The sequence below is a fragment of the Corapipo altera genome, unplaced genomic scaffold, assembly GCF_003945725.1.
Source record: "Corapipo altera isolate COAL_440 unplaced genomic scaffold, ASM394572v1 70, whole genome shotgun sequence".
Taxonomy (NCBI): Eukaryota; Metazoa; Chordata; class Aves; order Passeriformes; family Pipridae; genus Corapipo; species Corapipo altera.
The window spans coordinates 928,016-948,612 of record NW_020884911.1 but is presented as its reverse complement, the minus strand read 5'-3'; the positions used below and the strand labels follow the sequence as shown (position 1 = coordinate 948,612).

Sequence of the window (20,597 nt, the reverse complement as noted above, 5' to 3'; positions counted from 1 at the left end):
AGTTGGATTTGTGATCTAAAAGTTGGATTTGTGATCTAAAAGTTGGATTTGTGATCTAAAAGTTGGACTCCACAATCTAAAGGTTGGAATCCCTGATCTAAAAGTTGGACTCCACAATCTAAAGGTTGGAATCCCTGATCTAAAAGTTTGATTCCATGATCTAAAGGTTGGACTCCACGACCTTGGAGGTCTTTTCCAACCTAAATGATTCCACGACCACGCCCATCATGGACAGAAGTATCCCTGGCAGGAGGCCATTCCAGGAGGGATACCTTGAAGGCCCGCGCTTCGGAGTTGCGGTGGGTGACGGTCTGTGCCAGGAGGCTGCGCCATCCCATGGGATCCTCCTTGTAGGAGAGCTGCCCAGCCCTCAGCTTCACGTACAGGATGCCACCCTTGGAAAGGATCGACCTGGAACAGCACAATGGGACTTGTTTACATGGACACACGGACACAGGGAGGCAGCCTGGAGAGGAAAAGGAGCTCCCACAGTTCCCGGGCAATAACATTCCCTTTCAGGCTTTGTCCTAATTATTTAAACCCTGCCCAGAGAAGCTGGGGCTGTCCCATCCCTGGAAGTGTTCAGGGGCAGGCTGGATGGGATTCAGTTGTTCATTAATGGCTTTCAAATCAACTAAAAGAGCCCCGTGGCTGAGCAGAGACGCAGCCGGTTTCCTTTACCACTCATGTTGAAGTGCAAAGCTGAGACTGATTTCACCCCAAATCCTGTATTCCGGTAAAATCTCTGGTTCCCACAGCTGCCCAACACCTCCTGAGCGTGTCAAAAACACGGTGAGCGCTTTGTACCGCGAGCAAAATAGCATTTTCACAGAGCAGTAACAGCCCCAACAGTCTGGGAAACGTGACATCACAGCCACTCAAAACCAAACCAAAACCATGAGTGTGAAGCTGCTTTCTGGTGCTGCTCCATCCCGCTGCCCAATTTCTGTGGTTTTTACTATCAGGTTTTCCCCTGCCCCCTGTTTTTTTTGCATGAATTATTCACATCAATAGGCGAAACCCAACTACGCAGTTTCTTTCTCCAAACCCCCCCCCCCCCCCAAAAAAAAAAAAAAAAAAAAAAAAAAAAGTGCTGCCAAATTCACAGCAGCCACCTGAGCAAAGCCAGGTTTCTTTCTAATCCGTGGGAGGGGTTAAAAAAAAAAAAAGAAACCCCAAACATTCAGTAAAAATTACTACAAGCTCGTTATTCGGTGAGGCATTAAAAATACTTACTGGAGGTGATTGGTTCCCTTGCTTAAATCTATTAATAATTCCCAGTACCGTGGTCCCTTCACTCTGATCTGTCAACAGAAGCAGGTTTTTTTATTAAATAGAAACAGAAGCATTAAATTAAGATGGGTTTTGACAGTTTGTTGGTTTTGTTTTTTTTTTTTTTTTTTCCTGGGCCCTTTTTCTGCTGCTCAGCCAGAAAATTCAGGAGCAGGAGCTTTGTGTCCCCCGCAGTGAAATTTCTGGCACAGGGAACTCCCCCGTCCCATCAGATCTTGGAAGATCTTGGTCAAGACCAAAGAGAAGCACGTGGTTTAATTTAACTCCTTGGAGTCATTGCAACAGGACAGCGTTGGGCAGGGAATCAAAAACCCCTAAATTTCTGCTCCTGCACTCTCTGTGACACAAAAATGGGTGGTTTTCCATTAAAATGGAGAGTTCCTTTACCTGTTTCAGTAAGTGAAGCTCTGGAAGAAGTGTGGGTGCCATCAGCTCCTCGGTGGCCTCTGCGTACCACTGGGTGCCCTTCAAAATGCCACAGGATTCCCAGGTTAGGAGAGCTCATTGTCATGGGAAAAGGGAATTAAAAGGGCATCTTATGGGGAACAACTCCCCTGGCAGCAGTCTGGGGGGTTTCTGTTCCCGAGCCCTGAGTAAATGCAGGACTCGGAACTTGGCACTGCCCTTCATGTCAGGAAACATGAATAAAGCCAATTTCCCACGGATGGACCAACACCTAGCTGTGGGCAAGTCTGAAATGGGAAAGTCTGGGAAGTAAAGTACACTGTGAGCATGGAGAACTCTTTGCCAGAACCACCTGAAAATCCCAGGAACCCTTCCTTTGGTCCTTTCCCGAGCAGGTGGTTCCAGCCACCTCCTTCTTCAAAGGGAGGAGAACCTGGGTCAGCCATGACACCCCTTGACTGTTTGAAGACACTGTGGTGACTTCTCTTCTGCCCTCCAGGTGCCATCAAAGCACACGTGAGGTCAGAGTGGGTTGAGCCCAACCCTTCCATTATTTGCAGGGAATCCGGCTCGCCTTCACCACAGCTTGAAACAACCTAACCCTGGAGGCCACACCGATGAAAAACTGGGGTAAATCCCAGTGCCCAGTCATCTCCCTCACCTTCCCCAAGGCCTCCCAGCCACGTTACCTTGTAGGTCACCTCTATGAGGGCGTAGCAGGGAGTGTTGGAATCCACGTCCACAGGAGTGAGGAGCCTCGGCTCCGCTGCCAGCACGTACAGGTGACGCAGGGCCTGGAGGTGGTACCTGGGGGTGGGAATCAGGAGCTCAGCACAGGCAGGGAGTGACCCCCAAACACCAAACCACGCCTGGCTCCACAACCAAATCCAGCTGGTGGCGAAACCAAAGAGAAATGTGTGGCCATGGTTTCTGTTTTTTAACGTGTGTGGGGTAACTGACAGGCCGGGACTTAATGGACTGGAACCAGAGGTGATTAAGGGTCATGTATGGACAGATCTTGCAGGAAAATCTTTCCAGTTGAGAAGGCAAGTCACAGGAGCACAGCACAGCCTCAGGAAACCTGTTGGTGTTTCCTCTCTGGTTAAAGATCACCGCTTGTCACTTATTTCTTCTGTTCTCCACTTCCCTTTGGTGGAAAACCTCCAAAAATGTATTTACAGACCACTTAGGTAAAACCTCACAATCTGTCTTTTGTAAGGAGATGGTTTAGCTCAAGGAAACATGATGCCTAGGGAAATAGGAATCCCTAAGGATCCCTAAGGAAACAGGATCCCCAGCAAAGCCTTACCGGTTGTCCGTGCTGTGGACAGGGAAGTGAGGGTACAGGGCACAAAGGAGAGCAGCAATTGAAGAGTTTGAAGTGCTCAGTGAGTATCTGTAGGGAGAAAACAACATTATCTCCTGCTAAAAAACAAAGGAGTTCAAAATATTTTGGTGTCCCAGGGAGGAGGAAAGGAGTTTATAAGTCAGAAACATTCCCGTGGCACTTCCTTTGCCACAGAAGACGTGTTCATGCATCAGTATGTAGGGAAAAAAACACCAGGAAAATGAAGGAAACTGGAAGAAGGGATGAGCCCTGCCTTTGGAAATGGCAAATCACCTTCCTCCTCCCAGGAAGAGGAGCCCCAGAGCCATGTGATGAGCCAGGTGGAAGCCGTAGTTCATCTCTCCCCCCGTTTTCTTGTGCATGAAACGGCAAAGCTGAAGGACCTGGAGGTTCCCAGAGCCGGCCATGACCATGGACAGAGCCAGGAGCAGGACACTCAGGCATGTCTCCAGGTTATAGTGACCTGTCTGGGAGCAGAGCAGAGGTTTTATTACTCCTGGGGTCGGGCTGAAATGCTGCTTTCCACCCCAGAGCTTGGAAACCACAGCCCACAGCAAAAGGGAGAAGCAGCAAAGCCCTCCAAAATGACTCCCAGCCTGTAATTCCCATCCTATAATTAATGGGTGAAAGGGCTGGGTTTGTTTGCATCCAGGTTTTGCTGAGGGTTATCAAAGTGTGTCACACAAAGTGAGAGGAAAACCAGGAAGGACTTACTATGGATGCTGTTGGAGCCGACAAACACTTCAGGAAATCCGTGGCGTATTTGTACTGGAAAGCAAAGAAATGCACCCTAAATACAGATCCTAAATATAAATACAGATCCTAAGGAGAAAAGTGAAAGCTCTCTGGAGGTGGAAGGGGAAAATACAAACACTCCTCCCCCCCCCCTCCTCCTTACCAAGCACTGAAAGGCTGCCAGGTTTTCCGAGCCGGCGAAGCGAAATCCCAGGGATAAACAGGCTCCGGCGATGATGTAGACGTGGGCTTGCCTAAGGAACAACACAAACAGGAAATGACCACACACCCCTCTCTTCTCCTCCTCCACAAACTCCTCCATCATTAAAAAAAAAGAGGTGTTTTTTTTTTTTTGCAGGAAAAGAATTAGGTTGCAGGTTTGGTGGGTTTTTTTTAGGGAAGAGGTTTGTTTTTTTTTGGATGTCACTCACGCCAGCGTTTCCAAGCTCAGGTCTTCGGAGGAAGGCAGCTCCGTGGCATGAAGGGAGATAATGTTCTCCCTTATGATCTGTAAAAAGCATAAGGGGAAAAAAATTCATCCCGGGAAAACCTATTTTTAATTGAAATTCTGGCCCATCGAAGTGATGTAAAACAAATCCGTGGCACAGGCACGTGAAAGCTGTTGGGTTTTTCTTCCCAGGTCAGCACCCTGTATTTCTCAGAGGTACTGATCTAATTTGGTCTTAAAAATTCCATTCAATATCATGGAATATCACTGATCTCACTGTTGAGAAGTTACTCCTAATGCAGCAGTTTTGCACTTGGCTTCCTTCCTGGGCAATGTGGGGAAAAGTTTAATCCCTTCCTTTCCCTGACATCACTTTCTGTCCTCAACAGTCACATCCCTCCTCAGTCCCCTTCTTTCCAGCTCCCAGCGCTCCCAAAACACTCCAGGGATCCAATGGCACCTCTGCTAATGCACATTTCCTTGTGCACCTCACGTGGCCATGGAGCTGCTCTCACCCAGACCAATCCTGGGAAGGTGGAAAACTGGGAAGCAAAAGACCCCAAACATAAATAAACACCTACTTGAGGCACGTTGCTGTTGACCCACTTGGAGTTGGGCAGGATGTCATCCCACAAAATCAGGCATCGAGCCAAGGTCTGAAAAAAGGGAGAAAGCCAAAACATAGGGAAGGAAAACCCAAACCACACAAACAACAGTGGTATTTTTTCATGTCCTTACTCCGTCCCAAAAAACAGACAATCCAACTGCCTGTTTTCCACAGGTTTGGGTATTTTTTTTATTATTCATATCAGAAATGAGAAAACAGCTTTTATTTTAAGATGTGCAAATTCTGCTTCCAGAAAAAAGAAACCCCAGAAGAAATCCTTGCAAGGGCAAGATGAAAATTCCCTACAACTCCAATTATCTGTAACATTGGGAAAAGCTATAGAAATGCACCCAAAAATTTCATGAAACGTTGCAAACAAAATGTGTCTTTCAAATATTTCTCCATGGATTCTGTGCTGGATGACAAGGAAGCTGCCTTAGCACAAGGAGAAATTGTTGGAAGGGGTGAGTTGGGCTGGAGAGCAACAGGGGGGACCCAGTGATCCAAGGGATTCTGGGTGATGGGAATGTGGGCTGGAATTAAAAAAAACAAAACATTGGTTAAATGGAGTGAGGAATGAAACCAAAGCAAATCTTACCCTCAGCAAAAGGAATTCTGGCTTTACAAAGTCCAACAGGTACATGGTGTCCGGGGCTTTGAGCCAGTCCGCGATGGATCTGCGGAGCACGGCGAAGGAGCAGGTCACATCCCAGTAATTCCCAAAGGGCAGAGCCAACACCACAGTGGTTCAAACTGCTGTGCCAGGCTCCTGCAGCAATCCCAAGGTCCATACCTGTTGTTGGTCTTCAGGTAGATCATGGCAAGCGCCAGGGTGGCACCGGGACACGTCACGTCCACGTTGATGGTGTCGCCTTCCTGCGGAAACACAGGGAACACCTCCAGGTGGGAAAGGAGTGACCCCAGCTGGGTGTGTGTGCTCCCAAAGTCACCCAGGGCATGGAGACACCGCTTGGGCTTCCATCAAAATCAGCAGCACGCACCTTGATTTGGTAACTGGGAGACTTGTGCTTCTCCCGGTGCATTCCCGCCTGGAATCGCCGGTGGCCCCCGACCATGTACTGGTAGAGCTGCTCGGGAACGTTGAGGTCTGACATCCCTATCAGGTTACTGCCGTGCTGAGGAGCGGAGAGGAGAAGGAAAAACATGGGAGTGCCTTCCTCGAGGAGAAAAACCCCTGCTCTTGGCCCACGGTAGCCGGGAGTCAAGGGTGAAACAGCTCCTACAATCCCATCCCAACGGATAACGAGTGTTCTGCTAATTGCATTGACTTACCCCAAGGCACACCATGCCCAGGGCCAGCCCAGATGCCAGGGAATAGGATTCCCTGTCGGTGCAATATTCCATCTCTGGTCCGGGGGGACGCCCTGGAGAAAACAAACCGGCAAAATCCATCTTTTAAAACTCCAGCTGAGCAAACAGTGGTTTAATTAAGAGCTATGTTCCTCATGAGAGGAGGGAAAAGATATCTGTCCCTTCTCAGGGAAGTCCTCAGTGGAATTCCAAGGAACTGGCACTTCATCCATCCATCCACCCCTAAATGGCAACCCCCTCCTAAATGTTGTGGTTGGAGTTCAGGGACATGGTGACAATGCCAATGCTTTAAGATCCCTGGACTTGTCCAAACGCTGCTGCTAAAAGAGACTGCACATCCCTAATTACCAAAAGCATAACAATTCCACCCTTAAAATTCGTCCCATTCCCTATTTAATAAACCACAGTAAAGTTCCATATAAAAACATGGATAAAGGCCATTACAAATAAAAATCAGGACACGAATGGAAGGAGGACACAACTGAGATCCCAAATCTGCTGTTCAGAATCAGATCGGCGGTTAAAAAAGCCTTAAAATTCCAAGCAGGGGAACTCAGGACACCAAAATTCCCAGGTTTTCCCAGAGATGGGAAAACACCTGTCCCAGGGATCCATTCGCACATCCCAACGGGCTATGCACCGTGGGAAGGGCCCAGTGATGGAACTGCTGAAAATCTCTGAGCAGAAGTGAAGTTCCTTAATTTCAGGGAATCCCAGAATATTCAGGGTTGGAAGGGACCTCTGGAGATCACCCAGTCCAGGGCCAGCTGGAGCAGGTGACACCTGAATGAGTCCAGGTAGGTTTGGGTTCCACACCCTAATGAGTGTTTTATGCCGCTCAAACAGCTCACAGGAGCTCCTGCTCCCCCAAAAACAGACCCACCGGGTTTGCAAAACCAGAGGCAGGGGGTACAAACCAATCCTTCCAAGCTCCCCAAGTGCCCTTCCCGGCGCTCATCCCGGTTTTCCCAGTGCCGGTTACCCACCTATCTCTGCCAGCAGCACCTCGGCCGTGTGCCTGTGGGCAGTGCCCTGGTAGACCAGGCCTATCCCGATGACAGCAGCCACCTGCACGTTGTGGGGCACGTCCAGCTCGGTGGAGGTGGGGGGCAGCAGGGCGGGGATGTGGATGCTCAGCAGGCGGGTGATGGCCATGTCCATGGTGCCCAGCTTGGCGGCGGACACGCCGAGCAGCAGCCCGATGCTGGTCATCTCGTGGCCCTGGGGGAGGGAACAAGGGCAGCAGGAACCTTCAGGGACGGGAAAACGCCTGTCCCAGGGATCCAACTTGCATATCCCAACGGGCTGGGTGCGGTGTGGAAGGGCCTAGTGATGGCACGGCTGAAAATCTCCGAGCGGAAGTGAAGTTTCTTAATTTCAGGGAATCCCGGGATATTTAGGGTTGGAAGGGACCTCTGGAGATCACCCAGTCCAGGGTCACCTGGAGCAGGTGACACCAGAATGAGTCCAGGGAGGTTTGGATTCCACATTCTCCCTGGACAGCTGTCCCAGTGCTCTGCTCCCCCCATGGAAAGAAGTTCTTCCCCGTGCTGAGGAAAGGTCCTTCCAGCCCAAACCATCCTCAGTCCTGTACCACAACCACTAATATGCAGCCCCTCTGCTATTCTCCCACAGCAGGAAAACTTCTACCCCAGTGGTTCAAGAGAAACCTGTTGGTTTTTCCTTCTCGTTCTGCTGGAAGGACCCAAATCCCACAGGGATTTCTCCAGAAGGCCTCACCTTTGTCAAGTAGTCGTGGATGTTGAGCGTGGCCAGTTTGGTGAGGTGCCCATTGAGGCCCAGGGCCATGAGGAATCCCGCGTATTCGTTGGCCAGCTCTGCAATTTTGGGCTTGTTGTAGACGATCCAGGCGGAGTCTATCTGGGAAGCGGGAGCAATCTTCAGGCCGGCGGCCACCCCGTTGTGGAAGCTGGCCCAGCAAGCCATGTTGGGAGGCACATCGATATTCCCACTGTTCAGATCCACGGTGGTGTTCCTGGGAGGGGCACGGCCTGCCAAGGAGAGAGGGAATTAACAGCAACCAGGAACATCCAAACCAGCCAAGGGAGGGAGCGGCTCCGATCAGAGTCGCCCTCCAGTGCCTTCAGGAATGCCAGGACAGCACAGATCAACCAGCAACTTCCCAGGATCTCTGTCCTTTGTGACTCCAGTACTAATTTTTTCACTTCCCTGTGTTTCTCAGAGTGCACCTGATGTCACGTCCTGGTATTTAGTAACAAAAAACACTGATTCAAACCCAAAGAGCTGCTACCTCACAAAAATCACACTTTGGCCACGAAACTCTCTGCAGAAAAGCACAGAGATGCTACAGAAATTACAGTAAGTTCAGAAGGAAATCGGATATAACCTCTGAAAGAAACTCCAGCCATTTGTGAAACACTGGATTGGTTGGGAAGGAACCACTGAGCCACGTACCGGTGAGGTTCAGCTTCGGGATGGGCAACTGCTCCGTTGGAACGGGGTGGTAGGAGAACAAGGTGAACATTCCTCGCCCCACTGGGAGTGCCATGGTTCGCTGGCACAGCTGTAACAACCTGGTGGGCACATGAAACCAAAGCCAAGTGTTCAACACGGAAAACTTTTCCAAATACACGGTAAACTTTTCCAAACACACGGCACAAAATGGGCCTCCAGGCAACAGGCACGGGGTAGAACCACTTTTTTCCCCCCTGAGTCTTCCCTCTTTCTTTAGACCCCACCCTTTGGTCTTCACAGGATTCATCTCAAAGACATTTTACTGACACCTTGTTGAAACTTGCCACCAATTTTCCCTAAAACTGCTTAAAATCAACCTGTGCCGGTGGATGTTTCCCAGCCGTGTCAGAGGTGAGGTGACAGGAGAAAGCCAACCAGAGCTGGTGGGATCTTGCTATGACTGGTGTAAAACCCATGTAGAGAGTTCATAAGGTGCTTCCAAGAACCCTGACCACAGTTCTCTATGATTTACTCTGGAAACACTTTCTAGACTCGTCAGATTACTCAGCTTGGTAGCTCACACAATAATTTGATATATTCCTACTCCTGTAGAGGGTTTTGCATGTTAATGGTGTCCTGAAATTTACTTTGTTTTCTTTTTGAAGAAGATACTTTTAACATCCCCAAAATAAGTGATTAAAGAAGCAGGATGGGGACAATCACAAGGCCATTGGGCACAGGAGGTTTCAAAAGACAGAGGGATGAGACACTGAGTGTGTTCTGTGCAGAATTAATGAGGTCCCCTGAGCCAAGACCAGCCCTGAACAAAGTGTTCTCCAGCTTTAAGGAGGGAATGGATGATGTTTTGTTCTCCACAGAGCAGGCCCTGTTTATATATCACATCTTCTAGGTGGAAAAAAAAGTGCTACGAGCTGCTTTCAACCCCCAACTGATCCCAACTGTTTGGGTTTGAGACTCGCTGTCTTTCCCATCTGCTGCTGACCCCAAGGGCCCTCCAACTCACACACAGCAGAACTTTGATGTTCATGGAGCTCCAACGACTTGGATTATGAAATCCAACCCTTTTCTATGAGTCCTAATTTGATGCCCAGTTCAAGCTGAACTATACTGCCCTGTTCAGATCCACTTAACTCTGAGCCACCGAAAACACCCCGACAATCTTTTCAGAGCCAAATTAATGATAAACAGCTGGAAACAGAGAGAGTTCCAAGGCCAGGCTGGATGGGGCTTGGAGCAACCTGGTCTGGTGGAAGGGGGATGGAACGAGAGGAGTTTTAAGGTCCCTCCCAGCCCAAGGTATTCCACGATTCCACGCTCCTTTACCGGTTTTCCTTCTCCTCTATGTACTCGTGGTCGCTCGCTTCCGGCATCTGCACCACGTTGACCCGCACGGGCCGGGCGCTCTGGAGGAGCCTCCTCACCTCCTGCACCCTCAGATCCTCGCTCCAGATCAGGGACATCACCTCCTCGTTCATGTCGTTCATGCCGTCCTCGTCCTCCTCCGACTCGGCCGCGGAGGGGATGTCCGAGGACGGCACCGAGCCCATGGACTGCGAGGGAGAGGGGAAGGAAAGGAAAGGACATGATTTTAGGGTTGGAAATATCAGCACCACGGGCTGAACTGTCTATGTGTACAAGGGGCTGACTTGTGCATCATCAACACCGCTTGGATTATGGAATCCAACCCTTTTCTCTGTGTCCTGCACTCAGGCTTAACTTAACGCTCGGTTCAGGCTCAAATGCATTGATCAGGTCTACTTAACTTGGGGACACCTCAAATACTCCCACAATCACGTGCTCCTCACAGGAATTCAAAGGCCAGGAGGATCTCTGAACATGAAAATCAAGCACTTTTGCCCATGGAAATGGGATAAAGAACTATCATGAGAAGAGAAGGCGACACCTCAAATACATCAAGGACCACCGGGCTGAGCTTGAGGAGGTGACGTGGGACATAGTTCTCGTTCTTTCCAAACTCTTTCTTGTTTCAGAGCAACTGGAAAGAATTTTCCCCTCTAATCAGCCCAGTTTGGGATTAGCCTACTTTGGGATTAGCCCAGTCAGATCTGCTGTTCTGCAGGTGCTGCCCAAAAACCTGCGTTATTTTTCTAATCGTGGATGTTTTCATGAATCAGAGCTTCCATCTGGATTCTCTCTGCAACAACCTCGGGAAAGCAGGTTACCTATTAAAACAAACAGCCTGCACAGCAGAAAACTCCAAATATTTGTTGCTGTCAGCCAACCTGGGCTTCACCATCGGAGCTACGTGACCAGAACAGCCCCAAAGTTGTTGGCAAACCCTCTTCCCACGCAAGATTTAAGAAATCCTCTCTTAAAACTCTGCTCTCCCGTTTCTTCTCATCACCCAAGTGATGCAGAGGACCAGAAAGAACGGCTGCCCGTGGCTCTTTGGGAACACATGACCCCCAGGAAGGCAAATAAATGTGGAGCAGATGAATGAAACCCAATTTCTTCTGATAAATACACAGTAAATCTCAATTCATAACTGCACCACCCAGCGTCCGTTCTGAAACAGGAAACTCCACCCTGCCCTCCCGAGAAATGACAAACAATTTGGGGTTTGAAGAGCACTTTGTCCTTTTAAGGCGACATCTATTCGAGGCATTGTTATAAAGTCAGTGATAAAATCAAATTTATCATCATTTTTGTGATCCGCGAGGGTTTCGGTTGGGCAGAACGTCACCAGCAGAAAACAAAAAGGGCTTTTAACGTGGGAGTTTGGACACGTGGTTAATTTACTTTTCTGCTAAATCAATGAGGTTTTTAATATGAAATTATTAGTGAAGCCCTCTGCTGTAAAAACTGGAATAATTTTAATATCCTTTCAAAGCTAAGACAGCAAAAAGGATCTCGTCCAAGATGTATTTGAGATTACAAATCCCTCCTTCCTGACTTTGGGAAAGGCTATGGACAACCTGCTGGCCTGGAGTGGTTTTATGCCAGCTTTCAACAAGATTTTTGGCTTCCAATAAAAGACATTTAAATGAGATTAAATTCCCTGTGATCCTGATGGTTCCCACCTAAGAGGAGAAAATGCCGAAGAGAAAAACACCACACACTTTTTTTATCATTTTACCTCAGGATAAAAGTAACTAAAACTTGAAATATGACAGGTGTATTTCCCAATCCAGCTCTTCCAGAGGAGAGGGAGATGCCAGGCTGAGAAACACCCATTTCCTTCTCCCTCTGCCATGGTTTGATGGCAGAGCCTCTGGACAAAGCACCAAAGGACGAGAGGAGGAGGAGGAATCAAACAGCTCTGGAGGCAAAAAATTTCCAGAGGAAAAAAAAACTGTCTTGGCAAAACATTTTGGCAAAAATCTGTTTGGAGGCAATTTTTTTTTGCCTGAATTAAGTTTAAAATGTGTTTTATATTGAGTTTCCACAGCTATTCCTGTGCTGGATCCTGGACTTTATATCAAAACCCTCGTGTGCGGAAACCCTCGGTCTCGTTGTGATTCCGCACCTTGGGACACCCTGAAATTCCTGAACTGGCTGCTCTGCCCAAACCCCAGGACTGTGAAACCCATTTGTGGCCACACTCACGGATTTTCCCTTCTGCAGGTTCCCTTCACAGGCCTGTTTGGACAAATCCTGGCGCCCGATGAGGAGACAAACAGCTTCCGGCCAGTCCGAGGCCGGCTGCTCCCGGCAGTGGTAGATGGCATCCCTGATGGGAAGGGCCACTCCAAAGGGAAGGGATTCCAGGTCTCTCAATGTGAAGCCTTAAAATTAAGGGGGAAAAGAAGCCAAACAGACTGTGTGATCAAAGCTGGAGCAAGTGTATCTCATGTTATGATGTTATTTTCATTCCGCTCTTACCGACGCTTGTCATCCAAAGAACTAATTTTTCAGCCAGGCTGGAAACGGATGAGCTGTGCTTGAAACTGCACCTGGAAAACGGAGGAGAGTTAAGGAGGAGCCAATAAAGCTCGCCCAGGAGCCAGCAGAAAGCCAAGAACTCCACAAAACACCACTGAAACCCCTCGTACCGATTGTCATCCTGTTCCATCTGCTGCTTCCGCTGGCCTAGGAAAGACAAGGCTGAATTAATTCCACATTTTCCAAGCACAGCACAATCCTAGGATGGCATGAAAGCGTCCTCACCTGATGTGATCTTGTACAAGTAATGGGAGGCTTCGTTTGCCACGGCGCTCTCATCCCCAAGGATGTAGAGAGACACGCTCTGGACAGGGAAGAGACACCAAAACAGGTCATTTTGGGGGCTGGTATTGCTTTGCTTCCCAACAAAATAGGCAGGAAATAACTGTCATACAACCTCAACAGTGGGGCAGGTTTATTGTCAGCAAAAGGAGATGGAAACAATTGAAAGAAGCAACAAACTTCAAGGCTTTACATTTAAAGTTTGGGGAAAAAAAAAAAAAAAGACACCCTGAATTTTCCCTAATAACTGCTCCAAAGGTGAAGAGATAAAACGTGTTCCCACTCACCCTGCTCACATTTCATTTCTCTTGCAGAACACACACATTGCTACAGACACTGTTTTCCACTTGGCTTCCTCCACATCTTGGATATTGTGGAGGTTCCAAGTGAAAAGCTGTTCCCACTCCAGCTTTCCAGCCAGCAAAATCCAAGGGATCAGTCCCCCATTTACTTTTTAATGCTGGGAGAAATCACACTCAGAAAAAGATTATGTGGGTTGTTTTTGATGAAGACCTTCCAAAACTCTGAGCTCTGCACAGGCAAGTCAGGCAGAGGAGGGAGAAAATAAAAAAGAGTCTCTTCTCTTTGTTTTTCTCCTCAGGATCAACATTTCAGCTTCCATGAGGGATATTTCCCTGCCAGCTGGAGCAAACCCTGCCCACAGAGCTGCTGTGCTGGCAGAACAGAGCACACTGTGCCCCAGTACGTACCAGCACCACCAGTTTGCTCCGTTCACAGATCCCAGGTAAATAGGGATAAGGCTGAACTCCTTCTCCCTTCAGGCAGGAACTCAGCCACTGGAAGATACTTGGAGGCTCAGCAGAGAAAAAGGAGGGATGGAGCATGAAACCTGTTTGGACTTAACCACATGAACAGCAAGGCCAGTGAGTTCAGGGCACAATAATTCCCCACTATTCCCAAAGAAAGCCCTACAGAACTTCCTCGAGCAACAAAAATCCAGCATTTCCCTCAACACTTCACAGATTTCTCCCTCCTGCCACAGGGAACAGCCTTGGAAGTTAACAACACTAAACTGAGCTACAACCTCTTTGCCTTCCTTATCCACAAACCCGAGTAGCAAAGCCTGAGCAACTCCAGGAGATTTTTTTTTTGGTAAGTTTTTTCTTACACAACCCCTAAAATCCAGCTGGCAGGACACCAAGCAGACACACAGACAACGTCTGACTTGATTTTAATGTGAAGTTTTTGTGGGTTTAGCTCTGATTTGGTTCTTCTGAACTTGAAACTGAGAGCCCACCAGCCCAGCAATACTTTCCACAAGAGAGGCACTTCTCACTACCAGGCTTTTCCCACAGCTAGAGATTTTTGTCAGCCAGCCTGAGCTGGGACTTTGCCAAGATGAAACCAGCATTCATTGCTCTGTGGAGGCTCCCATGAAACACTGGAAGCACCAACTCATGGCTATAGTGGGCTAATTTCAGACCAGAACCCTCAGGGGACCATCAGAACCAAAGGGAACATCCAAATATCACTAAATATCCTCCTGAACTCACCTTGATCAATGATGCAGGTCTGTCTGGAGGTTTTGACCAGGGCTGGGTAATCTCTGTAGTAATAATCTATGTAAGCTTCCAGTTTTAAATCCCTGGAATGACAGAGAGGTGAGTCCCAGAAGTGGGAAAAAAAAAAAACCCTCTCCACCTTCCTGGATGGGATTCCTTTGGGAGTAGGTGCTACTGGGGAAGGATCTGGAGCCATAGGAAAAATAAAGGTTTTCAACATTCATCTTCTTCAGTGCATGGGAAATCTGTTCTAATCCGTGCAATTCCCAGATTTCCCATGTAAACAATAAACAGCCAGAGCATGATGCACAACCCTGTGGTTTTCCAGGTGGACATACCTGGCCAGCTGGACCAGGAGAACCACGAGGGAGCGGAGCCCTTCTCCCATCAGGCTGTTCAGCTTCAGCTCCTCGTAGATGAGGTGCAGGACAAAGAAAATGGCAGGAATGTGGTTGAAAAGGAGGGTGGAGGAGTCCAAACTAAGGCTCTGGGGAAAGTCGTCCTTGGAAGGGGAAACTTCCAGGGGGTCCAGTCGCAAAGCTTTGGCAACGGGATGAGACTCGAAATTCCTATGGTAGTCAGAGCTCAAGAGATATTCCCAGTCCTAGAGCAAAGAAACAGGGAAGAGAGGCAGAGATTCCAGCAAAGTAACGCCAAAGCAGTGCTACAGAGGAGTTTTCTCCCCAAAAAACGGATCCCAGTGTGACTGTTGGATGGAAAAGGCGCTGCACAGGAGATTCAATGATTAAGTTCATCCTTCCCATAAAAGAATCTAAGCCTTCGTTCCTTAGTCCATCCTAATTCCCTCTGGAAGTGAGAACCCCGACAAGCAAGGTCACATGACGCAGCTTTGGAAAACTTTTCTTTCCCCCACATTTCCATCTCAGATGAAATTCCACATGCAGAGTGTGTTGCCTTTAAAAAAAAAAGCCAACACCAAACCCCACTGCTCCCTATTTGTAAGAGAGAACCTTTTTCTTACCTCATCTGACCCCGTTTCTGAGGGCCTTGCCTTCTTTGGAGCAATGACTGGGGAAAGTGATCCTTCAAAATCAAGCTGCAAGAAATAAAAGGAGGGAAAGCAGCTCAGCAGTGACACTCCCAAGGTTTCCTAAGTGAATCACTGATCATAAAACCTGAATTCAAACCAAGCACAACGTGACATAACTCGAGGTACTTCTAGACTTCGCTGGGAAAGAACCCACAGACACTGGAATTCAAAATCCTCTTTAGGAAACAACAATCTGAGCTGTGATCTGTGTTCAAGATGAGAGTAAATTTAACGTGGATTAGATGAACCAAATCTTTAATGCATTGGTGCTGGGTGTGAGCTGGAGTGTGCCAGCTAACAGGACAAGAGGCAATGGGCAGAAACTGATGCACAGGAAGTTCTACCTGAACATGAGGAAGAACTTCTTTACTGTGCACTGGAACAGATTGTCCAGAGAGGTTGTGGAGTCTCCATCACTGGAGATTTTGAAAAACCATCTGGATACAATCCTGTGTAACATGCTCTGGGATGACCCTGCTTAGAGCAGGGAGGTTGGGCCTGATGACCCACTGTGGTCCCTTCCAACCTGACCCCATTCTGTGATTCTGTGATTCATCATTTATTTTTATAACCAACTGCCACAGTCAGACAAGCCCCTTATAAATCTACAGAGCACAAGAGACCCGAAATCAGAAACATTTCAGAACCGATTCCAGGGCACTTTGTGATTTAAGACAAGGCACAACCTCCAGCCCCTCCCTCGAACCACCCAGAACCTCGAAGAGCTACCAGCAGCTTCAGTGCCAACCAGAAGAACCCGCTCACATTCCGTGTCCAGGAGAGCCTCTCCGTGTTGTATCCCATCATGTTCATGAGGCACGTGACAAACAGGTTCCACTCGGAGTGGTAGCTGGGCCCTCCCGGGGCGTTGTAGGCGTTGTACCACTTGACCAGCACCTGCACAGCTGTCTCCTTGGGCAGGATGGCTTTGAGCCCCTGCAGGCACCTCCTCACTGGGGGAAAAGAGGGAAAATAACAAAGCAGCTGCATTTTCCTGGAATTTGTTCCGTCACATATCGATCCTCTCACTGGACCTGCTTTTAACTTTCTAGGAACTCACAGTGAAAGCCACACGGCCTCCAACAGCTGAGGTGGGGCACAGACCCTCTAATTTGAAACAAAACCGGGGGAAAATGTCCCTTTTTTTTGCTCATTGCTGAACTGGCATCTCAGCTCTTCCCCAGGAACAAAACACACAACAACAGAGAGCAAAGCTTTGGAGTCCTACCTAATTCCGAAGTGGCAATTTCGGGGATAGTGATCCGGACCATGGTGTTGTTGCTGAGCTCCTGGAAAAAAAAAAAATCAACAAAGGGAAGAGTTAAATTGGGAAATGCACCAAGTTAAAGCAGAGTCCTTTTCTACCAACTCAGAATCAGTTTGTGTGTTAAGATATCCCCAAATCCTGACTGTTCGCTGCACTAAAGATCTGCAACCTCAGGTGCCAACTCCGTGAAACACTTGGAATGGAGCCTGAAATTATCCTGAAATAATCTCTGCTAACAAAGTGTGGCCTCGAATGACAGGAAAACACCTACTAGAGTCACTCTGTTGTGGACAGGATCTCTGAGAGCTTGAATGAAAGTCCCAAGCTGCTGGAAGGTGCAGTCCTCGACGTAGGGCGAGTCGTGAAGCTTGGAAGAATCCCTCAGCTCTGGAACTGGTGACAAAAGCACACCCTGAAAAGTGGTAAAAAATGATTGGGTTTATGGAAATCATAAATAAACAAACAGCACTAAACAGATCTTCTTTAAACACAGTTTATTCCGGGGATTTACAGAACAAGAAGAAAAGATTCAGCTCCAAAAGATTCCTTGAGCCAAAAGATCAACCGATCATTTCAAGTTGTTACAACTAAATCCTTTCCAAGGAATATTTCCTTATTCCTTACCTCTTCCAGGGGGCCCAGGTGCTTATTCAAAGGCTTGGATGGAGTACTGACACTGTCCAAGGGAGTGCTTGGCCGAGGCATTTGGTTGGACATCGTCAGGGATGGAGCAGGAAGCCCGGGAATAAACACCTTCCCCACCTTTTTTGGTGGGAAAAAGAAAAAGAAATAGTCGATTTTTTTGCTGAAAATAAGCCCAAAAGATGATTTAATTATGCCACAAGGTGCCACTGATTTTACAGAACTCCCTTTCCAGCACTGCACACAAATTAGGGATGGGAAAACTGTGGCTCACCCGAACCACTCCAGAATAAAGCACCAGATTTCCACTGCCTTCCAGGACCAGGAGTGTGTCGATGCCCTGGAACAATCAAGCAGCACATTCAGCTTCTTATACTTAATTAGGGACACTCCAGTTGGGTGAGAAGTGTCCCAGCAGGACATTCCAAGGGGAACAGTCCCCAGGGAGGGACGTACCTGCACTGGAGCTGCGTCCTTCGCTGGAATGTTGGTAACAGACCCAAAGATCAGCTGCGACTTATCGTTGCTCTCTTGGAATTTTACACACCTAAGGATCAGGGAAAATAACAGGAAACACAAAAAGATTGTCCTGGGTGCTGGTACAGAAAGAAAGTACAGAATTTAAAACGGTGCAGTCAATTTTTTGTGGAATATCTGGTTCCTTTTCCCCTTGCTTTGCCCAAAATAAGTCAGCCTGTTTTTACTTTTCTAGTCCAATTAAAAGCCCTGCTGTACTTCCAGCTGGTAATTCCCAGAGTGCTCCCCCTGTCCCCAAGGTTGGAATGCTCACCGCAGCTGGAGCTGGGATTCCACTAAAAAGCACAAGAACTTCTGCCCACAAAGGTCAGTGGAAATAAACACTTTGGATGCTTGGGAATTCTTCTCTCTGTCAAAAGAGACACAAGGACCAGGTTAAAACCTGCTTCGCTTTAGAGACCTCAGGAAACCAATCCAGAGGGCCTGGAATAACCAGGCAAAACTGCTCCAAGTGCCCAGTTCTCCTTGGGAGGGAGCCAGGCACTTAGGGAGCATCATTTCCCCCAAAAAAATCAGGAAGCACAATCCATGAATCTACCCTAAGGAGGCTCCACCTGCAGAAACAAGCCGTGATTTCCCTTCATTCCCCATTTCCCACCACGGGAATCCCTCCCATCCCAACACAGGCTCCTGACCTCATGTTTGTGACTGTCTCTGTCCACAGGTGATCGATGCACAGCTCGGGAACGATGGGCTCTGTTTCTGGCACGAGGAAGGAGTCATTGGAAGCGCTGTTTGGGGAGTGGGGGAGGCTGTGCCTCCTGGGGGACTGGGCACTGCTGGAAAAGTTGAACCTCTGCACTCCCGAGAAGGAATGGACTCCCAGGGCTGGGGAATGGGAGCGGCTGCAAGAGGAAGACACAGGACACGGCTGGAAAGAGGACCTTCAAAATCAGGGACAGGATCAAAAGACACAGGACGTGGTTGGAAAGTGGACTTTTACTATCAGGGACAGAATCCCGGGGAGCTCACACCCTGGCTTTGAAAAGCAACAAAACTCCACCCTAAACTAGTAACTAGTTCAGTGTTAGATTCCTTTACCAACACACATCCCTGCACATGAAACTATATCTCCAATTAATTTCCAGTCATCCCTGTCAGAATCCAATAGAAGAGATTTCAGGAGGAAGAAACCCAGCTTTTTTTGTTGCATGGTCCATTCCATGAAAAACCTCTCCCAACCTCTTCCCTCTAGTTGTGGCTTTTTTCAGAAAAGTGACCCAAACCCACTCCTGGGACCTGCAGATATTCCCTGACTCCCTGATGGACTGGCTGTGTTGTGACAGAACAGCCTTCCCTGGCTCCTTTACAGGATTATCCTGCTGTGCTGTCGGGACAATGGCACAGCAAGAGGATTCCAAGAGGGCTTTCAGGTGCTGCAACATAAGAGGCACCTGCACCTCGGAAGGACAGACTCCTAAGGGTAGAGAAAGACAAGCAGCAAAACTAGATGTGCACACAATTCCCTAGTTTCCATCCTTTGGGATGTGCTGTGCAGTGCCCACCTCAAGGCAGCCATGTTGGAGATGGTGGGGGAGCGGGACTGCAGGCTGGGAGAGGACCCGGATCTGCTCTGGCTGTGGATGGACGAGTAGTTCTGGAAAGGGGAGCCCCCGGGGGAGTCTCCTTTGGAGAAGCTTCGGAGGTGGGCGGTCAGGGAGCTGTTGGTGGCCGTGTACTGGGGAGTGCCCACCTGCTCCGGGAACTTCAGCACCATGCTCTGCTCCTGGGACACAAAACAACAGGCAGGAGGAGCTTTTTCCCATCAGCTGGGTGTTAATTTCTGCCTAGGAAGGTGCTCAGCCTACAGAGTTATTCCTACCAACCCCACAGAAACCGCTCCCAACGGTTTTCACAGAATCCCAGAGTGGTTTGGGTGGGAAGGGACCTTAAAGCCCATCCAGTCCACACCCTGCCATGGGCAGGGCCACCTTCCACTAGCCCAGGTTGCTTCAAGCCCTGTCCAACCTGGCCTTGGGCACTTCCAGGGATGGGGCAGCCACAGCTTCTCTGGGCAACCCCACCAGCCTCATAGTAATAAGTTTTCACGGCACTAAGTTACTTCCCACTAAGTTATTTCCCACTTTTCTTACAGAACACAACAGTTTGGAGTCCAAACCTTCCAATGTATGGGATAATATGTTAATTACTGCATGATCCATGACCATCACCATGGTGTGACTTCCCTGGCTGTGCTCCAGGCAAACCCATGCAAGAAACTACTTAAAAAATATAACAACCATCCCTAACAAACACCTTACTCTTATAAATCAAATAAATCACAAGTACCAGGTGCTTCTAACGCCCAGAGCCATAAGGACATGGGAATACACGAGTTTTTTTTATAGTGATACTTATTCCACGTGGGATTGGTACCTCTGGCTTCACCCTCCTGAGAGCCCAGACCGTGTGTAAGCTCTGCACAGTGTCGTAGGTCATCACAATGGAAGGGTCAGAGCTGAGGAACACGATCCTCAGGGTGTGGTCAGCCACGTACTGCACCCTGGAAGATCCAAACACACCTGGGAAACAGGAGTTAGCTCCGGTCAGGGCAGAAGGATTGTTTCTGTAACAGTATCACGAGCGTTTTCCACACCCTCTTCCCTCCACCGTCTGGGTTTTGTTCCTAACAGTTTCCCTGCCCATGAAGCAGCTTTAACTTCTCACTTGAAGGTGATTATTTCCATGTTTTTTAACACAGAAGATGCTCAAGGCACACGCTGAGATTTGATCCCACCCTGAGATTTGATCCCACCCTGAGATTTGA

At 48.5% G+C, this 20,597-nt stretch overlaps 1 protein-coding gene across 2 annotated transcripts in view; it reads right to left on the bottom strand.

Moving 5' to 3' along the window:
- Positions 1 to 20,597, bottom strand: part of ANAPC1 (anaphase promoting complex subunit 1) — a 26,376-nt gene that overhangs the window by 2,873 nt on the left and 2,906 nt on the right. For both annotated transcript variants that reach the window (XM_027653886.1, XM_027653885.1), the window contains exons 7-42: positions 20,207 to 20,352; positions 19,336 to 19,556; positions 18,466 to 18,675; positions 18,084 to 18,179; positions 17,750 to 17,840; positions 17,568 to 17,633; positions 17,276 to 17,413; positions 16,923 to 17,063; positions 16,613 to 16,673; positions 16,150 to 16,337; positions 15,316 to 15,390; positions 14,672 to 14,937; positions 14,325 to 14,416; positions 13,521 to 13,669; positions 12,754 to 12,832; positions 12,639 to 12,675; positions 12,469 to 12,539; positions 12,193 to 12,371; positions 9,949 to 10,175; positions 8,605 to 8,723; positions 7,909 to 8,180; positions 7,155 to 7,389; positions 6,130 to 6,221; positions 5,838 to 5,972; positions 5,630 to 5,712; positions 5,435 to 5,513; positions 4,811 to 4,885; positions 4,213 to 4,289; positions 3,945 to 4,035; positions 3,761 to 3,814; positions 3,320 to 3,513; positions 3,008 to 3,094; positions 2,388 to 2,505; positions 1,681 to 1,758; positions 1,237 to 1,304; positions 273 to 411 (exon numbers count right to left, since the gene is read on the bottom strand). In XM_027653886.1, the coding sequence (XP_027509687.1) occupies positions 273 to 411; positions 1,237 to 1,304; positions 1,681 to 1,758; positions 2,388 to 2,505; positions 3,008 to 3,094; positions 3,320 to 3,513; positions 3,761 to 3,814; positions 3,945 to 4,035; positions 4,213 to 4,289; positions 4,811 to 4,885; positions 5,435 to 5,513; positions 5,630 to 5,712; positions 5,838 to 5,972; positions 6,130 to 6,221; positions 7,155 to 7,389; positions 7,909 to 8,180; positions 8,605 to 8,723; positions 9,949 to 10,175; positions 12,193 to 12,371; positions 12,469 to 12,539; positions 12,639 to 12,675; positions 12,754 to 12,832; positions 13,521 to 13,669; positions 14,325 to 14,416; positions 14,672 to 14,937; positions 15,316 to 15,390; positions 16,150 to 16,337; positions 16,613 to 16,673; positions 16,923 to 17,063; positions 17,276 to 17,413; positions 17,568 to 17,633; positions 17,750 to 17,840; positions 18,084 to 18,179; positions 18,466 to 18,675; positions 19,336 to 19,556; positions 20,207 to 20,352 (4,529 nt within the window). The remainder of the gene's footprint in view (positions 1 to 272; positions 412 to 1,236; positions 1,305 to 1,680; positions 1,759 to 2,387; positions 2,506 to 3,007; positions 3,095 to 3,319; positions 3,514 to 3,760; positions 3,815 to 3,944; positions 4,036 to 4,212; positions 4,290 to 4,810; positions 4,886 to 5,434; positions 5,514 to 5,629; positions 5,713 to 5,837; positions 5,973 to 6,129; positions 6,222 to 7,154; positions 7,390 to 7,908; positions 8,181 to 8,604; positions 8,724 to 9,948; positions 10,176 to 12,192; positions 12,372 to 12,468; positions 12,540 to 12,638; positions 12,676 to 12,753; positions 12,833 to 13,520; positions 13,670 to 14,324; positions 14,417 to 14,671; positions 14,938 to 15,315; positions 15,391 to 16,149; positions 16,338 to 16,612; positions 16,674 to 16,922; positions 17,064 to 17,275; positions 17,414 to 17,567; positions 17,634 to 17,749; positions 17,841 to 18,083; positions 18,180 to 18,465; positions 18,676 to 19,335; positions 19,557 to 20,206; positions 20,353 to 20,597) is intronic.